We start from the raw sequence: 14,803 nt of genomic DNA, 5'->3' as shown, positions 1-14,803 counted from the left end.
TGACTTCTCCAGGGCAGAAACTAAGCCTTATTTATCCCTGAAATTGAAGAGGTACCTGATTTCATGTCTGATGAATGAATAACTGAAAGAGAAGTTGTTGTTGTTCATCATCTGAGCCACAGTCAGCTCCCAGTCTTGTTTTTGCTGACTGTATAGAGCTTCTCCATCTTTGGCTGCATAGAATATAATCAATCTGATTTCGGTATTGACCATCTGGTGATGTCCATGTATAGAGTCTTTTCTTGTGTTGTTGAAAGAGGGTATTTGCTATGACCAATGTGTTCTCTTGGCAAAACTCTGTTAGCCTTTGCCCTGCTTCATTTTGTACTCCAAGGCCAAATTTGTCTGTTACTCCAGGTAGCTCTTGACTTCCTACTCTTGCATTTCAGTCCCCTATAATGAAGAGGATATCTTTCTGAGTGTTAGTTCTAGAAGTTTTTGTACGTCTTCACAAAACCATTCAGCTTCAGTGTCTTCAGCATTACTGGTCAGGGCATAGACTTGGATTACTGTGATATTGAATGGTTTGCCTTGGAAATGAATGGAGATCATTCTGTCATTTTTGAGATTGTATCCTAGTACTGCATTCAGTTCAGTTCAGTCTCTCAGTCATGTCCAACTCTTTGTGGCCCCATGTGCTGCAGCATGCCAGGCCCCACTGTCCATCATCAACTCCTGGAGTTTTCTCACACTCATGTCCATTGAGTCAGTGATGCTATCCAACCATCTCATCCTCTGTTGTCCCCTTCTCCTCCCACCTTCAATCTTTCCAGCATCACAGTCTTTTCAAATGAGTCAGTTCTTCCCATCAGGTAGCCAAAGTATTAGAATTTCAGCATCAGTCCTTCCAATGAATATTCAGGACTGATTTCCTTTAGGATGGACTGGTTGGATCTCCTTGTGGTCCAAGGGACTCTCAAGAGTCTTCTCAATCACCACAGTTCAAAAGCATCAATTCTTTGGCATTCAGCTTTCTTTATAGTCCAACTCTCACATCCATACATGACTACTGGAAAAACCATAATCTTGACTAGATGGACCTTTGTTGGCAAAGTAATGCCTCTGCTTTTTAATATGATGTCTAGTTTGGTCATAACTTTTCTTTCAAGGGGCGATCATCTTTTAGTTTCATGGCTGTAGTCACCATCTGCAGTGATTATGGAGCCCAAAAATATATGCCGAGTACATCATGAGAAATGCTGGACTGGATGAAGCACAAGCTTGAATCAAGATTGCTGGGGAAAATATCAGTAACCTCACATATGCAGATGACACCACAATTAAGGAGAAAGTGAAGAAGATCCAAAGAGCCTCTTGATGAAAGTGAAAGAAGATAGTGAAAAAGTTGGCTTAAAACTCAACATTCAGAAAACTAAGATCTTGGCATCTGGTCCCATCACTTCATGGCAAATTGATGTGAAACAGTGGAAACAAGTACTGCATAGTCATAAGGTAAGTGTAAAAAAAAAAAAAAGAGTGTGGGGTTGACAGCTGAGAGGAAGTTGAGTCTGGCTGGAGAACACCTACTTGGCATATTCCTCACAGGCTCCCTGTGCAGCAGCACTGAACAGGGCACAGGGGAAATAACAATCCCTGACCATCAAGCCTTCATCATCCAGAGGAGGAGGAAGACAGTTCAGCAACACTGACAGCATGTGCCAAGAAGGGCTATACCAGGAGGACCTTTAGGGACACTAACCAAGCTGGGATAGAACACCGCTGCCTATCTAGTATTAGAAAAACAAAATTCCAATCCACAGGTCAATACATCTTTTTACATGTAAGTTGCACACAGGAGATGAGAGTTGGATAACAACAACCCTTCCTTATCTTAGGTTCTCAACAGAACCCTGGCTGACACCAAACCCTGGCACTTGGCTCCCAAAAAGCTGAACCCAGTGAGAAATGAAGAGGATCCCTTGGTCACTTACCCTGTCAAACCTGTTCACATCGTTAGACATCATGTTGACTATCTGGCCTGTGGTAGTCTTCCCTATGGCTGAGTTACTCAGGCGAAGGGTCTGAAATAAGAGAGGGAGACAGAGAATTGGATTCCCATGTTGATACAAATTCACACTTAAAACATAGCAAACTGGATAACACTTTCTTGGGATCATCCATGGTATCAGGATGAGCAGGATAACCCCTGACAGCAGGGCTCTAGGGACCTGTGTTCATCCTTTATCTCCTCAATGTGGCAGAAGCCCCGCCCAGAAGGACAGCAAAGGGAGGAGTAGGAGGTAGGGGAAAAAAAAATCCACCACCCTGTTTCGCAATTAAATTGGGTCTGCCCAGAGTGTAAAGGATGTAGGTTTAGATTTAGGAGCAAAATAAAGTAAATGTGAGCCTAACTAGATGAAAGTGGAGAAACTGCCTTAAAGCAAGAAATTAGAGGACTTGGACTAGAAATTAGGAGACTTGGAATCAATCACACTGTATGTGAAATCATTTAAGAACTTTGACCTTAGTTTCCTCATTCCAATATGAGCAGAGGATTTCCCTGGTGGTTCAGTGGTTAAGCATCTGCCTGCCAATGCAGGAAACACAGCTTTGATCCCTCATCTGGAAAGATCCCACATGCTGCAGGGCAACTAAGCCTGTGCACCACAATTACTGGGCCCGAGCACCCTACAGCCTGTGTTCTGCAATAAGAGAAGCCATCTCCACAATAAGAGAAACCATCTGCACACTGCAATTAGAGAGCAGCCCTCAACAAGGAAACAAGAGAAAACCCATACAAAGCAACAAAGGCCCAGCACAGACAAAAATAAATACTTATTAAATTCTTTTTTTAAATGTTTTAAAATAATGTACAATAAAATGAGCAGAGAATAATGTTCAAAATAATATTCTCATGAGGAATCTGTGGCCTTTAATGCCTGACTTTACAAAAAATAGCCTGTTTTACACAATCCCTTTATTTGGTAAAAAGTTCCAAAATATGCCCTAGAGATCAGGAATCTGAAGTGACCACTGTAAGATGTTTCAGTGGACTACCAACTGGAGCCATGGATCCAAACAAAATGTCAGGATTCATGAAAATTTTTCATTTAGTTCTCAAGTTAAAGAGAAAAATCAGTGATCAAGTAGAAAATATAAAATGATGTAGCCATGATGGAAGAGGGTATGGCAGTTTCTCAAAAAATTAAACATAAGATTAGTATATAGCACAACAGTTCCACTACTGGGAATGTACTCAAAAGAACTGAAAGGACAACCTTGAACAGATATTTGTTTACCTATGTTCATAGCAGCACTATTCACAATAGATATAAGATTGAAACAACCCAAACATTTATTAACCGATGAATGAATACACAAAATATTGTACATACCTACCATGAAATATCATTCAGTCTTAAAAAGGAATTTAATTCTGACACCTGATACAACATGGATAAACCTTGAAAACATTATGCTAGGTGACATAATCCAGACATCATATGCTTTCACTTATATGAGGCACCTGGAGTAGTGAAATTCATTAAGAGAAGTAGAATGGTGATGGTGGTGAAGGGATGGGAGTAGAAACAGTGTTTAATGGGTGCCAATTTGGGAAGATGAAAAAGTTCTGGAGATGCATAATGATGATAACTCCACAACAATATGAATGTACCTGATGTCATTAAATGGTGCACTTAAAAAGAGTTAAAACTGTAAATTTTGTTGTGTATATTTTGTTGCAACTTTTAAAAAAATCAATGATCAAAAGCCAAAAGGTATTTTACCACAGTTGTGGAAAGGTAATTAAAAGACAAGTCATTTTCTATATATCATACATGCCACTAATCACTCAACAATACAAACTATGACTATAAGCTTATCAGCCATCCCATTTCTAACACTCAATCTGATTTCTTTCCAGGACTAGAGATGAGCAAGTAGGGCCTCAGCATAAACCAGGAACATTCAGATGGGCCTTTTAAAGCCATTCTGCAGCACCAGCTTTTGCCCTAAAGAGTCAGCCCACCTGTAACCTACAAAAAAGAAACATCTTATTTCTTCACCTCAGCAGGATTCTAGATGCATGAAAGTGCATGAGGAAACTGTCTCTCCTGTGTCTGGAAGGGCTTCCCTAGTAGCTCAGCTGGTAAAGAATCCACCTGCAAAGCAGGAGACTCCAGTTCAATTCCTAGGTCAGGAAGATTTCCTAGAGAAGGGATAGGCTATCCACTGCAGTATCCTTGGGCTTCCCTGGTGGTTCAGCTGGTAAAGAATCTGCCTGCAATGTGGGGAGACCTGGGTTAAATCCCTGGGTTAGAAAGATCCCCTGCAGGAGGGAACAGCTGCCCACTCCAGTATTCTGGCCTGGAGAACTCCATGGATTGTATAGTCCATGGGGTCGCAAAGAGTTAGACACAATTGAGTGATGTTTCTTAAAATCCACGTTACCTCCGTGGTTTTACCTCAGCAATTCCTAACTTTGTAAAAAGACAATTCTTTTAAATACAAAGACTCTAAATTGGAAAGGAAGAAGTCAAACTGTCACTACTTGTAGATGACATGATACTATACATTAGATCAGATCAGGTCAGTCGCTCAGTCGTGTCCGACTCTTTGTGACCCCATGAATCGCAGCATGCCAGGCCTCCCTGTCCATCACCAACTCCTGGAGTTCACTGAGACTCACGTCCATTGAGTCAGTGATGCCATCCAGCCATCTCATCCTCTGTTGTCCCTTTCTCCTCTTGCCCGCAATCCCTCCCAGCATACATAGGAAATCCTAAAGACACTACCAGAAAACCATTAGAGTTCATCAATGAATTCGGTAAAGTTTCAGGATACAAAATTAATATACAAAAATGTGCTGCATTTCTATACATTATTAAGAAAATATCAGAAAGGGAAATTAAGGAAACAATCCCATTTACCACTGCATCAAAAAGACTAAAATGCCTAGGAATAAACCTACCTAAGGAGGCAAAAGATCTGTACCCCCAAAACTATAAGACACTGATGAAAGAAATTGAAGATGACAAAACAGATGTAAAGATATACCATGTTCTTGGATTGGAAACATTAGTATTGTCAAAATAACCGTACAACCCAAGGCAATCTACAGATTCAATGCAACACCTATCAAATTACCAATGGCATTTTTCACAGAACTAGAACAAAAAAATATAAAATTTGTATGGAAAAACAAATGACACAAATAGTCAAAAAAAAAAAAAATGAAGAAGAACAAAGCTGGAGGAATCACACTCCTTGACTTTGACCATAGTACAAAGCTACAGTAATCAAAATAATAGTATGAAAGTGAAGTGAAGGTCACTCAGCTGTGTCCAACTCTTTGTGACCCCATTGACTATACAGTCCATGGAATTCTCTAGGCCAGAATACTAGAGTGGGTGGCCTTTCTCTTCTCCAGGGGATCTTCCCAACTCAGGGATCAAACCCAGGTCTCCCACATTGCAGGCGATTCTTTACCAGCTGAGCCACAAGGGAAGTCCAAGGGAAGAGAGTAGATACTGGCACAAAAACAGACACACAGATCAATGGAACAGTATAGACAGCACAGAAATAAACCCATACACTTAGGGTCAACAAATTTAAGACAAAGGAGGCAAGAATACACAATGGAGAAAGCACAGTCTCTTCAATAACTGGTGCTGAAAAAATGCACAGTTCAGTTTAGTCACTCACTCATGTCCAACTCTTTGTGACCCCATGGACTGAAGCACACCAGTCTTCCTAGCCCATCACCAACTCTCAGAGCTTGCTTAAATTCATGTCCATCAAGTCAGTGATGTCATCCAACCATCTCATCCTCTGTTGTCTCTTTCTATTCCTGCCTTCGAACTTCACCAGTATCAGGGTCTTTTCCAATGAATCAGTTCTTCACATCAGGTGGCCAAAGTTTTGGAGCTTAAACTTCAGCATCAGTCCTCCCAGTGAATATTCAGGACTGATTTTCTTTAGGATTGACTGGTTTGATGTCCTTGCTATCCAAAGGAATCTCAAAAGTCTTCTCCAACACAATAGTTCAAAAGCACCAATACTTTGGCACTCAGCTTTCTTTAAGGTTCAACTATCATATCCATATATGACTGCTGGAAAAACCATAGTTGACTAGATGGACCTTTGTCAGTAAAGTACTGTCTCTGCTTTTTAATATGCTGTCTAGATTGGTCATAGCTTTTCTCCCAAGAAGTAGGCATCTTTTGATTTCATGGCTGCAGTCCCCGTCTGCAGTGATTTTGGAGCCCAAGAAAATGAAGTCTGTCACTGTTTCCATTGTTTCCCCATCTATTTGCCAAGAAATTATGTGACCAAATGCCATGATCTTCGTGTTTTGTGTTTTTTTTTTAAGTTTTATTCCAGCTTTTACACTTTTCTTTCACTTTCATCAAGAGGCTCTTTAGTTTCTCTTTGATTTCTGCCATAAGGGTGGTGTCATATGCATATCTGAGGTTATTAATACTTCTCGCTGCAATCTTGGTTACAGCTTGTGCTTCATTCAGCCCAACATTTCACATAATGTACTCTGCATATGAGTTAAATTAGCAGGGTGACAATATACAGCCTTGATGCACTCTTTCCCCAATTTGGAACCATTCCATTGTTCCATGTCTGGTTCTAACTGTTGCTTCTTGACCTGCATACAGGTTTCTCAGGAGGCAGGTAAGGTGGTCTGGTATTCCCATCTCTTCAAGAATTTTCTAGAGTTTGTTGTGACCCACAACAAGCAAAGTAAAAGGCTTGAGTGTAGTCAATGAAGCAGAAGTAAATGTTTTTCTGGATTCTCTTGCTATTTCTATGATCCAACGGATATTGGCAATTTGATCTCTGGTTCCTCTGCCTTTTCTAAATCTGGCTTGTACATCTGGAAGTTCTCGGTTCGTGTACTGATGAAACCTAGCTTGGAGAATTTTGAACATTACTTTGGTTGCATGTGAAATGAGTGCAATTGCTCAGTAGTTGGAACATTCCTTGGCATTGCCTTTCTTTGGGATTGGAATGAAAACTGAGTTTTCCCATTCTGTGTTCACTTCTGAGTTTTTCAAATTTGCTGGCATATTGAGTGCAGCACTTTCACAGCATCATCTTTTAGGATTTGAAATAGCTCAAATGGAATTCCATCACCTCCACTAGCTTTGTTCATAGTGATGCTTCCTAAGGCCCACTTGACTTCACACTCCAGGATATCTGGCTCTAGATGAGTGATCACACCATTATGATTATCTGGGTCATTAAGATCTTTTTTGAATAGTTCTGTGTATTCTTGCCACCTCTTCTTAATATCTTATGCTTCTGTTAGGTCCATATTATTTCTGTCCTTTATTGAGCCCATCTTTGCATGAAATATTCCCTTGGTATCTCTAATTTTCTTGAAGAGATCTCTAGTCTTTTCCATTCTATTGTTTTCCTCTATTTTTTTTTTTTTTTTGCATTGATCACTAAGGAAGGCTTTCTCATCTCTCCTTGCTATTCTTTGTAACTCTGCATTCAAATGGGTATATCTTTCCTTTTCTCCTTTGCCTTTCACTTCTCTTCTTTTCTCAGCTATTTGAAAGCTCTCCTCAGACAATCATTTTGCCTTTTTGCATTTCTTCTTCTTGGAGATGGTTTTTATCACTTCCTTCTGTACAATGTTACGAACCTCCATCCATAGTTCTTCAGGCACTGTATCTATCAGATCTAATGCCTTCAATCTATTTGCCACATCTACTACATAATCATAAGGGATTTGATTTAGGTCATACCTGAATGGCACAGTGGTTTTCCCTACTTTCTTCAATTTAATCCTGAATTTGGCAATCAGGAGTTCATGAACTCAGTCACAGTTAGCTCCCAGTCTTGTTTATGCTGACTGTACAGAGCTTATTCATCTTCCGTTGCCAAGAATATAATCAATCTCATTTTGGTATTGACCATCTGGTGATGTCCTTGTGTAGAGTTGTCTATTGTGTTGTTGGAAGAGGGTGTTTGCTATAACCACTGCATTCTCTTGGCAAAATGCTGTTAGCCTTTGCCCTGCTTCATTTTATACTCTAAGGCCAAGTTTGCCTGTTATTACAGGTATCTCTTGACTTCCTACTTTTGCATTCCAGTCCCCTATAATGAAGAGGACATCTTTTTTTGGCTGTTAGTTCTGGAAGTTCTTGTTAGTCTTCATAGAACCATTCAACTCTAGCTTCTTCAGCATTACTGGTTGGGGCATAGACTTAGATTACTCTGATATTCAATGATTTGCCTTGGAAACAAACAGAAATCATTCTGTCATTTTTGAGACTGGATCCAAGTACTGCATTTCAGACTCTTTTATTGACTATGAGAGCTACTCCATTTCTTCTAAGGAATTCATGTCCACAGTAGTAGATATAATGGTCATCTGAATTAAATTCACACATTCCAGCTCATTTTATTTCATTGATTCCTAAAATGTTGATGTTTACTCTTGCCATAACCTATTTGACTACTTCCAATTTACCACGATTCATAGATGGAACATTCCAGGTTCCTATGCAATATTGTTCTTTACAGCATCAGGATTTACTTCTATTACCAGTCACACCCTCAACTAGGTGTCATTTTCATTTTGGATCAGCCTCTTCATTCCTTCTGGAGCTATTTCTCCACTCTTCTCCAATATCATATTGAGCACCTACCGACCTAGGGAGCTCATCTTTCAGTGTCCTATCATTTTGCCTTTTCATACTCTTCATGGAGTCCTCAAGGCAAGAATGCTGAAGTGATTTTTCCATTTCCTTCTCCAGTGGACCACATTTTGTCAGAACTCTCCACCATGACCCATCCATTTTGGGTGGCCCTACATGGCATGGCTCATAGTTTCACTGAGTTAGACAAGGCTGTGATTCAAGTGATCAGTTTGGCTATTTTTAAATGTAGCTTGCTCCTTGGAAGAAAAGCTATGACAAACCTAGACAGCATATTAAAAAGCAGATACATTACTTTACCAACAAAGGTCTGGGAAAACTGGACAGCTACATTTAAAAGGATGAAATTAAACCATTCTCTAATACCATATACAAAAATATACTCAAAATGTATTAAAGACCTAAATGTAAGACCAGATACTATAAAACTCCTAGAGGGAAACATGGGCAGAACACTCTTTGACATAAACCAATGCAGTGTATTTTGGGGTTCTCTCAAAGTAAAAGAAATGAAAGCAAAAACAAATAGAAAAGAACTAAACTTAAAAACTTTTGCATGGAGAAGGAAATCACCAACCAAATGAAAAGAAAAGATACTGAATCATAGGAAATATTTGTAAATGATATGACCTATATGGGATTAATATCCTATGTATACAAGCAATTTATATAACACAACATCATAAAAACAAACAACCCTATTAAAAATGGGCATAAAGAATTAAATGGACATTTTTCCAATGAGGAAATTTGAATCGAAACCACAATGAGATATCACCTCACACCTGTCAGAATGACTTTAATCAAAAAGAACATGAATAACAAATTCTGGTAAGGATGTGGAGGAAAGGTAACACTCATACACTATTGGTGGAAATGTATATTGGACAACCACTGTGAACAACTGTATGAAGGCTTGTCAAAGAACTAAAAAGAGAACTACCACATGACCCAGCAATTCAACTTCCTGTGATATATCCAAAAAAAAACAAAAACACTACTTCAAAAAAGATACATGTACCACAATGTTCATATAAGCATTATTTACAGTTCTCAGGATATGCAAGCAACCTAAGCATCCACACACAGACATCCAATCACTGCAGATAGTAATTGCAGCCATGAAACTAAAAGAAACATGATCCTTGGAAGAAAAGCTATGACCAACCTAGACAGCATATTAAAAAGCAGAGACATCACTTTGCCAACAAAGGTCCTTCTAGTCAAGGCTATAGGTTTTCCAGTAGTCATGTATGGATGTGAAAGTTGGACTATAAAGAAAGCTGAGCACCAAAGAATTGATGCTTTTGAACTGTGGTGTTGGAGAAGACCTTTAAGAGTCCCTTGGACACTAAGGAGATCAAACCAGTTAATCCCAAAGGAAATCAATCCTAAATATTCATTAGAAGGAATGATGCTGAAGCTGAAACTCCAATTCTCTGGCCACCTGATGCCAAGAACTGACTCGTTGAAAAAGACCCTGATGCTGGGAAAGATGGGAGGCGGGAGGAGAAGGGGATGATAGAGGATGAGATGGTTGTATGGCATCACCAACTCGATGGACATGAGTTTGAGCAAGCTCCAGAAGTTGGTGATGGACAGGGAAGCCTGGAGTGCTGCAATCCATGGTGTCACAAAGAGTCAGACACGACTGAGTGACTGAACTGAATGGAACTGATGCTAAATGAAACAAGTCAGAGAGAGAGAGAGATAAATACTGTATGATATTGTTTATAAGTGGAGCCTAAAAATACAATAAACTAGTGAATAAAACAAAAGAGAAATAGGCTCACAGATACAGAGAACAAACTAGTGGTTACCAGTGAAGTGGGGGAGCCATATAGTGATGGGGGAGTGGGAGGTACAAACTATTGGGAGTAAGGTAGCCTACAATGATATATAGTACAACACAGGGAATGCAGCCAATATCTTATAATAACTCTAAACGGAGTGTAATCTTTAAATATCATATAAAATTTTCTAAAAAATGGAAAAAGAAACAATTCCTTAAGGCTAATCAAGTAGGCAAATTAATGCCTTTGGAAAATGTTTACTTTCATGTAAGAAACATGCCCCCCTGGAGAAGGGCATGGCAACCCATTCCAGTATTCTTGCCTGGAGAATTTCATAGACAGAGGAGCCTGGCAGGTTACAGTCCATGGAGTCGCAAAGAGTTGGACATGACTGAGCAACTAAGACTGTCACTTTCACTTTCAAGCAGTATGCCAGGAAGGGTCCAATTTCTCAAAGGCAACATTCCAAAGAACTAGTGGGTAGAGAAAGGAAACCAGTTGGACAATGGCTTACATGTGGAACAAAGAGTAAACTTTGAGTAAAACATCACCTCACAACTAATATAAGAGTTTCATAGTGTACTTCTGGTGAAATTTCCTATTTATTTATTTATAGGAGTTAAACATGATCTGCAAAGACAAACTTCTAGACAATTTGTAGGGAAACCTGAGTATTCATCTTCTAAATAGAAGGAGGTGCAACAGAATAACAAACATGATGATTGAGGACAAGGAAGATGCTTGACTGGAGTGTATGGGCATCGTTGCATTTCCACATCAACTAGGAACAAATTAGCTTATGTTCTACAGTCTATGACTGACAGTGACATGCCAGACCCCCGGTTTCACACTTGTTGTTGTTCTTCAATTGCTCAGTAATGTCAGACTCTTTGCAACCCCATGGACTGCAGCACATCAGGCTGTCCTGTCCATCAACAATTCCCGGAGCTTGTTCATCCTCATGTCCATGGAGTTGGTGATGCCATTTAACCATCTCATCTTCTGTCACCCCCTTCTCCTCCTGCCCTCAATCTTTGCCAACAACAGGGTTTTTCCAACAAGTCAGCTCTTCGCATCAGGTAGCCAAAGTGTTGGAGTTTCAGCTTTAGCATCAGTCCTTCCAATGAACATTCAGGATTGATTTCCTTTAGGATTGACTGGTTTGATTTCCTTGCAGTCCAAGGGACTCTCAAGAGTCTTCTCCAACACCACAGTTCAAAAGCATCAATTCTTTGGTGCTCAGCTTTCTTTATGGTCCAACTCTCATATACCTACATGACTACTGGAAAAAAAAAAAAAAAAAACATAGCTTTGACTAGACCTTTGTTGGTAAAGTAATGTCTTTGCTTTTCAATATGCTGTCTAGGTTGGTCATAGCTTTTCTTCCAAGGAGCAAGTGCCTTTTAATTTCAAGGTTGTAATCATCTGTGGTGATTTTGGAGACCCCCACCCAAAATAAATAAATAAATAAATAAAGTCTGAAACTGTTTCCATTATTTCCCCATCTGTCATGAAGCGATGTGACTGGATGCCATGATCTTTGTTTTTTGAATGCTGAGTTTTAGCCAGCTTTTTCTTTTATTAACTTTACAATATTGTATTGGTTTTGCCATATATCAACATGAATCCGCCACAGGTATACACGTGTTCCCCATCCTGAACCCTCTTCCCTCCACGTACCATCACTCTGGGTTGTCCCAGTGCACCAGCCCCAAGCATCCAGTATCGTGCATCGAACCTGGACTGGTGACTCATTTCATATATGACACTATACATGTTTCAATGCCATTCTCCCAAATCATCCCACCCTCTCTCTCTCCCACAGAGTCCAAAAGATTGTTCTATACATCAGTGTCTCTTTTGCTGTCTCGTATACAGGGTTATTGTTACCATCTTCTAAATTCCATATATATGCATTAGTATACTGTATTGGTGTTTTTCTTTCTGGCTTACTTCATTCTGTATAATAGGTTTAGCCAGCTTTTGAACTCTCCTCTTTAACTTTCATCAAGAAGCTCTTTAGTTTCTCTTTGCTTTCTTCCATAAGGATGGTGTCATCTACATATTTGAGGTTATTGATATTTCTCCCAGAAGTCTTGATTTCAACTTGTGCTTCATTCAGCGTGGCATTTTCCATGATGTGCCCTGCTGCTTCTGCTGCTGCTGCTACTAAGTCGCTTCAGTCATGTCCGACTCTGTGCAACCCCATAGACAGCAGACCACCAGGCTTCCCCATCCCTGGGATTCTCCAGGCAAGAATACTGGAGTGGTTTGCCATTTCCTTCTCCAATGCACGAAAGTGAAAAGTGAAAGTGAAGTCGCTCAGTCGTGTCTGACTCTTAGCGACCCCATAGGCAGCAGCCTACCAGGCTCCTCCACCCATGGGATTTTCCAGGCAAGAGTACTGGAGTGGGGTGCCATTGCCTTCTCCGGATGTATTCTAAATAGAAGTTAAATAACAAGGGTGACAATATACAGCCTTGACGTACTCCTTTACCAATTTGGAATCAGCCCATTGTTCCATGTCCAGTTCTAACTGTAGCTTCTTGACCTGCATACAGGTTTCTCAGGAGGCAGGTATGGTGTTCTGGTATTCCCATCACTTTAAAAACTTTCCAGAGTTTGTTGTGATCCACAAAGTAAACGGCTTTAGTGTAGTCAATGAAGTTGAAGTAGATGTTTTCTGGAATTCTCTTGCATTTTCTATGATTCAACGTATGTTGGCAATTTGATCTCTGGTTCCTCTGCCTTTGCTAACTCTAGCTTGAAAATCTGGAAGTTTTTGGTTCATGTACTGTTGAAGCCTAGGTTGGAGAGTTTTGTGCATTACTTTGCTAGCATGTGAAATGAGTGCAATTGTGCAATAGTTTGAACATTATTTGGCATTGCCTTTCTTTGGGATTGGTATGAAAACTGACCTTTTCCAGTGCTATGGCCACAGCTGAGTTTTCCAAATTTGCTGGCATACAGAGTGCAGCATTTTAGCAGCAGTATCTTTTACGATTTGAAACAGCTCAGCTGGAAAAAAGTGGCCCACTGGAGAAGGAAATGCAAACCATTTCAGCATTCTTGCCTTGAGAATCCCGTGAACAGTATGAAAAGGCAAAACGATTTGACACTAAAAAATGAACTCCCCAGGTCAGTGCTTACCCAACATGCTACTGGAGAAGAGCGAAGAAATAGCTCCAGAAGGAATGAAGAGGCTGAGCCAAAGTGAAAACAGAGCCCCATTGTGGATGTGTCTAGTGGTGAAAGGAAAGTCCAATGCTGTAAAAAGCAATATTACATAAGAACCTAGAATGTTAGGTCCATGAATCGGGTTCAAATAGCCCAAAAATTAACAAGACTCTGCTCAAAAAAGGCTGAGGAAAGATATCTTTCATTTGCTAAGAAAAGTATTCCTAAAAAATAGACGTTTCAGATAAGTAGCAACCAAGTAAAAGAAGTGCTTGTTTTCATTTAAATTGCTTGGTTTTATCTTTCAATGAGGATTTTGTTTATTTTTAATGAAATATATATAGATATATATATATATGTGTGCACAAGATGTTTGACATAAATGTACACTGGGAAATGATTACTATAGTTAAAACAGTTAACATATCCATTGCCTCATGTACTTATCTTTTTTTGTGTGCAGTGAAAACACCTATAATCTCTCTCTCAGAATATTTCAAATATACAACATGGTTAAATAAGGATTTTTTTTTTAATGAAACAGCCCAGGACAAAGAGATATCTAAGATCTCATTTATCAAGAGCTTTCCAGCACATGACACTGATGTATCTGTGGCAGTTCATTTGTAAAGACATTGAAATACTTAACTCCTTTTATACTAGATAAGACTAGAGTAAAACAGAATAATTTTACAGCATTTCTCAATACAAAAACACTAGAAACATCAAACCAGATTTTATTAAAGCTGCTATAATGCATACTAAAAAAAAAGCAAATATTGTATTAAGAAAATAACTTCAATGAATAGCAACATAAATGCCCTCTAAAATTGCTAAAAACAAATTAAAATTTCAAGTTTTCTCCCAAACAGCCATTTTCTTTAATATTATCAAAAACAATCAGAACTACAGAAGATCATGAGTGAGTCTAATTTGGCACAGATTTCACTTATATTTTTATTTAGTAAGCACAATTATATTAAACATGACTAAATGCATCATGTAAAATATAATCATTTATTTTATTAAAAACATATTTTTCTCCTAAATTTAATGTTATAGATACAATCACTGAAGTCACTTTTAAACACAACTTTGATGTAAATGAAGGTTTAAATGAAAAACAACAAAATTTCCATGAATACCACAATAAGATTTAGGCAAGAAAACATTGAAAATCAGTTTGATAATTTTGATACCTATTTTTTAATT

General features: G+C 39.0%; 1 protein-coding gene across 1 annotated transcript in view; it reads right to left on the bottom strand.

The window, feature by feature from the left end:
• The window catches only part of LOC133258057 (ATP-binding cassette sub-family C member 4-like), a 395,899-nt gene that overhangs the window by 252,963 nt on the left and 128,133 nt on the right, over positions 1-14,803 (bottom strand). Inside the window, exon 7 of the mRNA XM_061434396.1 lies at positions 1,932-2,021. Within this exon, the coding sequence (XP_061290380.1) occupies positions 1,932-2,021 (90 nt within the window). The remainder of the gene's footprint in view (positions 1-1,931; positions 2,022-14,803) is intronic.

Source organism: Bos javanicus, chromosome 12, assembly GCF_032452875.1.
Source record: "Bos javanicus breed banteng chromosome 12, ARS-OSU_banteng_1.0, whole genome shotgun sequence".
Classification (NCBI taxonomy): domain Eukaryota; kingdom Metazoa; phylum Chordata; class Mammalia; order Artiodactyla; family Bovidae; genus Bos; species Bos javanicus.
Note: the sequence above shows the minus strand (reverse complement) of the source record. Positions and strands in the feature narration are given on the sequence as shown.